The 7304-nt window shown below is 49.3% G+C and overlaps 1 protein-coding gene across 1 annotated transcript; it reads right to left on the bottom strand.

Moving 5' to 3' along the window:
* Nucleotides 1–5102: 5102 nt before the first annotated feature.
* On the bottom strand, nucleotides 5103–7018 carry LOC308629743 (Fc receptor-like protein 6; the record flags this gene model as incomplete). The annotated part of the gene is made up of 4 exons (XM_081257934.1): nucleotides 5103–5128; nucleotides 5697–5904; nucleotides 6071–6180; nucleotides 6964–7018. 4 exons carry the CDS (start codon nucleotides 7016–7018, stop codon nucleotides 5103–5105), a joined length of 399 nt encoding a protein of 132 aa, XP_081114060.1.
* Nucleotides 7019–7304: the final 286 nt, after the last annotated feature.

Raw genomic sequence — 7304 nt, 5'->3', positions numbered from 1 at the left:
GTTTACTCTAACAGGCAGGAGAAATAAAGGCTGCAGGTGAAGGGAAAACAGGGTAGAGGGAAAGTTTTATTGCTGCTGATTTTTTGAAATTTTACTGAAGTATGCTTGATTTACAATGTTGTGTTAATTGCTGCTGTACAGCCAAGTGATTCAATTCTACATATATACACTCTTTTTCATATTCTTTTCCATTATGGTTTACCATAGATATTGAATATAGTTCCCCGTGCTATACAGTAGGGCCTTGTTGTTTATGCTGTTGATTTTTTTTTTTTTAATGGGAGAGATTTGAACATATTTAAACGTTGGGAAGAGAAGAAGCAAGTAGGGAGTGGAGCTGTGGGAAAGAAAGGAGATGGTCAGTGGAGCAAGGCCTCCCCCACCACCCCCAGAAGATGGGAGGGAACTGGGATTCAGAGCCCAGGAAGAAGAGCCAGTCTTAGATTGCAAGATGGCCCTTCATTATAATAAGAAAAGATGATCAGAGATGCAGGTAGCATCTTCTTTGTCTGTGGCAAGAAGTTAAGGGGTGTCCTGTCATGTGGTTTCAATTTTCACTGTCAAGTGGAGGCAAAGTTATCTGCTGAAAATGAAGGTTTAGGTGGGTGTGTCAAAGGCAGGTATTTCAGGAGAATGGACAAAGTCTGAAACAGATGAAGTGAGTCTGGGTCCAGGTTTCTTGGGACAGTCCCAGCTTAAGTCTGTTGTCCTGGCCTAATTATTATTTTTTTGTTTTGTTTTGTTTTGTTTTGTTTTGCGGTACACAGGCCTCTCACTGTTGTGGCCTCTCCCGTTGCGGAGCACAGGCTCCAGATGCGCAGGCTCAGCGGCCATGGCTCACGGGCCCAGCCGCTCTGTGGCATGTGGGATCTTCCTGGACCAGGGCACGAACCTGTGTCCCCTGCATCGGCAGGCGGACTCTCAACCACTACGCCACCAGGGAAGTCCCTGGCCTAATTATTAATCATGCTCCTTTTCACTCTTAGAAAGTATCCTGGTTTGTAGGGTAAATTATGTGATTACCCTAAAACAGGAGCAAAATCTTAGAAAAAGAATCACAGTGAAATAGCTAAGCTTTAAGAGTTCAAGGCCACCTTTAGCTTTTCTGGTCAACAAATTGCCCTAAAGATCTGGAGAAAGGTAGTGGGGTGGGCAGGGGAAATGATGACATATCTGGAACCAAACTGCTTGGTTTGGAACCTTCATCTGCAGAATGGGATCCTCACCACACCAGCTTTGTAGGTCGGTTGTGAAAATGAAGTGAGATGATGCCTGTAAAGTACTTAGCATAGAGCGGCACAGAGCGAGGGCTCAAAGAGTGTGAGTTGTGGTTGTTATTGAAGGTTGGTTAAGTGTCGAGATGGTGGGCTTGGGGATTGTGAAGACCTGGCACCCCTTCGTACTTGTCCAGGGTCTGTGGCTATTGAAGAGAATAGGGAGGAAGTCTCTTAACCGAAGATACGTGAATAGGCTGATTTGAGACTGTTCTCTGGCAGCACCAATCAGCCCCTGATCTGAGGACACAGAGGGCTTTGCTGCCGGCAGGTTCAGCCCAGCTCGGTGCTTTCCATGCCACCTGCCTGCTCACCTGATCAGCCCGTTATGTACACAGAGATGCAGCACGCTGGGCTGAGCCTTATTTTATTTTATTTTATTTTTTGGCCATGCGGCAGCTTGTGGGATCTCAGTTCCCTGACCAGGGATTGAACCCTTGCCCCCTGCAGTGGAAGCACAGAGCCCTAACCACTGGACCACGAGGGAATTCCCTGAGCCCCTTTAAAACACACTGCCTGACGACTCATTCCTTATCTCTTGGGCATCCAAATCCCAGAGTGGTTCCTATACCCACACCCTTCCCTCAACCTTCCTTGTAAGTACGACGTGTCTGCCCTTCTTTCCTAAAATCGACTCCCCGCCATATGCTCTGCTTATTGTTCTCACAGTGCAGGTTTTGTATCTTCTGCATCAGAATCACACAGAGGGCTGGTTACAATACTGATTCCTTGGGCTCCACTCCAGACCCAGGGAATCACGATGGGGGCGAGACCTGGTGGTGGCTGTGAATCCACCTGCTCATCCAGGTCCCCAGGGGATTCCGCTGTACGCTAAAGTTTGAGAATGCCCCACACTGCCTGCTCTTCTGTTTTGCTGAAGCAGAGAAAGTTCCCCAGCCTGAGCTGCCTTTGTCTCTAATCACAAAAGGTTTCTTTCCCAGTGAGTAGAGCTGTGAAATGCTGCCTTCTTGGGCTGGGCTTCCTAGAACATGAGATGGACTCTGGGGGCTTTGGATCTGTCCTCCTGGGAGTCCCCCTGGGAATTGGGAAGCACTGTGTCCAGGACTGCTAAGGGAAGCAGGTCCGGGCCAGAGCTTCAACCAAAGACGTGCGCCTGCATTTATTCCTTGACATGCGAGGTGCTGATGTAGAACTCGTTTGAAAATAGGAAAGAAAAAAAGTTCAGAACCTACTAATCTTGTCCAACCCCTTATTTTACAAAAAAACACAAAAAACGAAAATAAAAACCAGAGGTCCATGGGGTGGAGGGACTTCCCCGAGGCCGTACAGTTGCCAAAACCCAGGTCCTCTGGTATCTTGGTGGCAGGACTTTACTTGATGAAACAAATTTGGGATGTAACACACTCTATCTGTGATGTCCCAACACAGAAAACCCTCAGTAAATGTTAGTATTGCTGGTGTCATTATTAATTTGTATTTGTATTCATTCATTATTGTTAATTTCTATTTGAGACTGGAGGCGCTCAAAGAGAGCCCGACAGGAACAAAGTGGGATGGCCTGAGGGAAGCCAGCTGGCCGCCCAGACAGCTCTGCACAGAATGACACTTTTCTCAGCAAATTCAACATTGATCAGGTTCCAGCTCTCCACACAACCACAGGCTCAAAACTCCAGCTCATCAGTGTCCCAGAGTTGATCAGAATCTGGGAGGCTGCCTCCTCTTATCAGAGCTGTCATCAACTGATATATAAAAGTAGCCACTCAAGGGCTTCCCTGGTGGCGCAGTGGTTGAGAGTCCGCCTGCCGATGCAGGGGACACGGGTTCGTGCCCTGGTCCGGGAGGATCCCACATGCCGCGGAGCGGCTGGGCCCGTGAGCCATGGCCGCTGATCCTGCTCGCCCGGAGCCTGTGCTCCGCAACGGGAGAGCCCACAACAGTAAGAGGCCCGCGTACCATAAAAATAAAAAATAAAATAAAAAGTAGCCACTCATCCTACAAATATTTAGGAAGTTCCAACAAAGTGACGGAAACTGCAGGGCCCAGGGTTGTTTCCGTGAGCAGTCTTGTGACCATATAGCTGACGTTACTACCTCCTCAGAGTTGCTGCTGTCGAGTAGAGAGCCATGTGGGTGGCCCCCTATGGCCAGGATAGAACACTGAAGCATGCAATTTGGATACGACGGTGTTCCTGGCACTGGCTTATCTTTCTACCCTGCTTTCTTCTAATCTCATTTTCCCGATTGGTGTCTTATCTTGCCACATTGTATACATTTTGTAAAACATGTGTGAGTTTAGCCAAGCATACAGTTAGAGAGAATTGAAGACCACCTTCATTTCTGACACCAACTGCAAGTTTCAGGGGTTCCCCCAAACCATCCTCAGTTTCAAAGATTTGCTAAAAGGATTCATAGGACACACTGAAAGCTTTTCTTCTCACAGGTTAAAAATCAGCCTAGTGAGGAAGTGCAAAGGGCCAGGAAAAGTACCAAACATGTCCTCTCTCCATGGAATCCTAGGACAGTGTTACGCTTCTGGCATCAGTGTATGACAATACACACAGAGAATCTCGCCCAAGCCTTGGTGCCGGTTTTGTTGGGGCTTGATGACATACGGCCCTCGTGACTGATCTTTAGCCTCTAGCCTTCCAAAGGTTGCAGGGAGAAATGATACTGTATGGCCCAAAGCCCTCATCATACATCACATTGTTAGACGGTCTGGTGGCCAAGGTCCCCATGCAAACGAAGACATGCTTATCAGACCTGATATTCCAAAGGTCTAAAGATCACTTCCAGTAGCCAATGGCAAAAGCCAGACCTCTCTTTGGGAAAGTTAATTCTTCATGACACAATGTGTTAAATTCATTTTTCCAGCAAGGGGAGAAGGAAAGAAGGAATAAACCAACCAGTCAAATCGAATCAGTCCAGTCATGACCAGACTCCTGACTACAGTCCCCTATTGACAATAGGTGAGGGACCTCAGCAGGGACTCTAGCCCATAGCCTGAGCCCCTCTGTTGTGCTTCTTGTGGTACCCAGGGTTGGAAGAGGGAGCCAGGGTTGCTGCTCTGCCCTGAGTGAGGGTAGGAGAGACAGTGTCCTCTGAGGCCAGGGAAGGCAAGGAGATACTGATGAGACTGAGGTGGATTCAGACTTGTGCCATCTTCTCACGTTACTAGGGAAGGGATTCTAGGTGGAGTAGGCTAAGATGGGCATGCGTGCAGTGGAAGGGTGGGGGGGGTGGGGCGGTCCTGGCAGCTTTGCAGAACTGTTTGGGAAGGATGCTGAGTCAAGGTCATAGTTGGCACTCAGGGTCCAGAGCCTCAGAGCCACTCTCACAAGCCTTCAGCCAGCACCTGGGCAAAGCAGCTGCCATTTCTCCCCTGGTGCTGCGGGAGTCCTGGGACTTCAGGTTCCTGAAATGCCTCCAGGCTGTGTGGTCGCAGGGTCCCCTCGTCAGAGATGTATGCAGACCATGTGACTGCCCCAGTAGCAAGGGGAGAAGGCAATGCAGCCAGCTCTGGGGAGAAGGCATCGGCAGACCCAGGGAGAAATGGGGGTCAAGCTGAGGTTGTGGGGCTTCTTGTGGGTATCTGGAGCTCATCTTCACCCAGGACTCCAGCTCCTGCCTCTCTATTCATGTCCCTGTGTGAGCCTCACTCAGGCTCTCCGCCTCTCTGCTCTCTCTCTAACACACACTGTCTTAGCTCAGGCTCCCATAACAAAATGCCACAGACTAGGAGGCTTAAAGAACAGAAATGTAATTTCTCACAGTTCTGGGGGCTAGAAGTCCAAGATCAGGGTGCCCAAGGTAGGTTTCATCCTGGAGCCTTTTCTCTTCACATGTAGGTGGCTGCCATCTTGATGTATCTTCACAGGACCTTTTCTTTTTGCACGCCTAGAGAGAGAGAGAGAGAGAGAGGAGGGGAGGGGGAAGGGGTGGGGGAGGGGAAGGGAAGGGGGATGGGGAGAGGGAGAGAGAGGAGGCTCTTGGTGTCTCTTCTTACAAAGGCACTTATCACGTCATGAGGGCCCCACCCTCATGATCTCATCTAACCCTAATTACCTTCCAGAAACCCCCATCTTCAACTACCACAATATTGGGGGCTAGACCTTCAACATATGAATTTGGGGTTTACACAAACATTCAGTCTATAACACACACCTTATGGCCTATCCACAGCAGACAAGTTGCCTGTGTCTGAGGCCAAAATCCAAATGGCTCAGACTTAGTGAGATCCCAGGAAAGTGGTTCTCTAAAGGGTCCACAAAATCTGTGACTGTAAAAAGAGGACCCATCTAACTGTCTATTTTCATGTGACCTGAGGTTCCTCTCACTCTACACATCTCCCTCCTCCAAGCTCCCCATGCTCTGTACCCAGCATGGTGGGAGGAGCACAGAGGAGTGAGATCTGACCCTGGCCAGCTTGCTGGGGCTCACAGCCCAGATGGGGGACAAGACCTACCATCCACGGAGAGTGTCTCAGGCTTGCTTGTCTCTTTGGAGACACTGTTCTCAGCCTCGCAGGTGTAGTCCCCAGCATCCTGCTCTGACATCACCGGGAAGAGGACGGAGATGGCTCCACCATGGGGAGCCACGTGGTTGCGCAGGGTGTCCCCATTGAGGTAGAATGAGGATCGGAGGGGAGGAGCTCCACAACTCGGCTGGTGGGTCTCAAGGTGAGCAGAGGACAGGACACAGGAACAGGGGCAGCATACAGTTGGAAGGGTCAGCGGGACCCCCCAGGCTCCTCCCTTGGGGACCCCTCCTCACATTCCCAGGGGGCCCCACTGCCCATTCCCCTGGGGAGGGTCTCCCCATCCTCCCTTTACCCCACACCCTGACCTCCAGCTGGGGACTCTGTTTCTGGACCCAGCCACCCTCAAGGGCCTCCTCATACGAGTAAAGCCTGGAGTCTCCCTCCTCGGCTGCTGGGATGCAGAGTGATGCTAAGGAGATAGTACCTAGAAGACTATAGATATATATACATATATAATATATATAAATATATAAGACTAGTTATATATACACATAAAACATCAAAAGAGTGAAAACAACTAAAATGTTTATTAATAAGGGACTGGTTAAATAATTACAGCCCAGCCATATAATGAAATATAATGTAACCATGAGAAAGAGGTATGTCCATAAATACCAAATGGAGTGAGCCCAAAGATAAAGTGTTAGTGAAAGAAAATTAAAAGCAACATGTGAACCCACGTGTACAGTGCACCTCCACTGTGTATAAAAAGGTATACACATATATATTCACACATCTATAAGTTTGCATGTGCATATAAGATTTTTAGCATATAGTGGGTAGACTGGGTAACTCGTGGGCTATGTCTGGGAAAAAAACAGTTTTCACAATGTGCTTCTTTGTTTTTTAAAAAATTTTCTAATGTTTTTTACTGCATTCACATTTTTTTTTTTTTTTTTTTGCTGTACGCGGGCCTCTCACTGTTGTGGCCCCTCCCGTTGCGGAGCACAGGCTCCGGACACACAGGCTCAGCAGCCGTGGCTCACGGGCCCAGCCACTCCGCGGCATGTGGGATCCTCCCGGACCGGGGCACGAACCCGTGTCCCCTGCATCGGCAGGCGGACTCTCAACCACTGCGCCACCAGGGAAGCCCCACATATTTTTTTTAATTTAAAAAACTAGATAAAACAAAAGATTCTAACCTTTATTTCCCATTTTCCATCCTTTCATAAACCCCTCCTACCTGAATTACCTGAGTAGGGATGCACTCCCTGCAGCGGCAGATCCTGAGGAGCTGAGTCTCTCATCGCACAAGGAGGATGCTCAGGAGGAGGTAAGGAGCAGACTCTGGGATCAAGAATCTGGGTGAGGGACTTCCCTGGTGGTCCAGGGGTTAAGAATCTGCCTTCTAATGCAGGGGATGCAAGTACAATCCCTGGTCGGGGAACTGAGATCCCACATGCCGCGGGGCAACTGAGCCCACGCACTCTGAAGCCCCCGCACCACAACTAGAGAGTCTGCACACCGCAGGGAACGATCCCCTAACAAAGATCCTGCGCGCCACAGCTAAGACCTGATGCAGCCAAATAAATA

Source organism: Mesoplodon bidens, assembly GCF_964165515.1.
Source record: "Mesoplodon bidens genome assembly, chromosome: 2".
Classification (NCBI taxonomy): Eukaryota; Metazoa; Chordata; class Mammalia; order Artiodactyla; family Ziphiidae; genus Mesoplodon; species Mesoplodon bidens.
The sequence above is the reverse complement of the archived record's forward strand: the minus strand, read 5'-3'. Positions and strand labels throughout refer to the sequence as shown.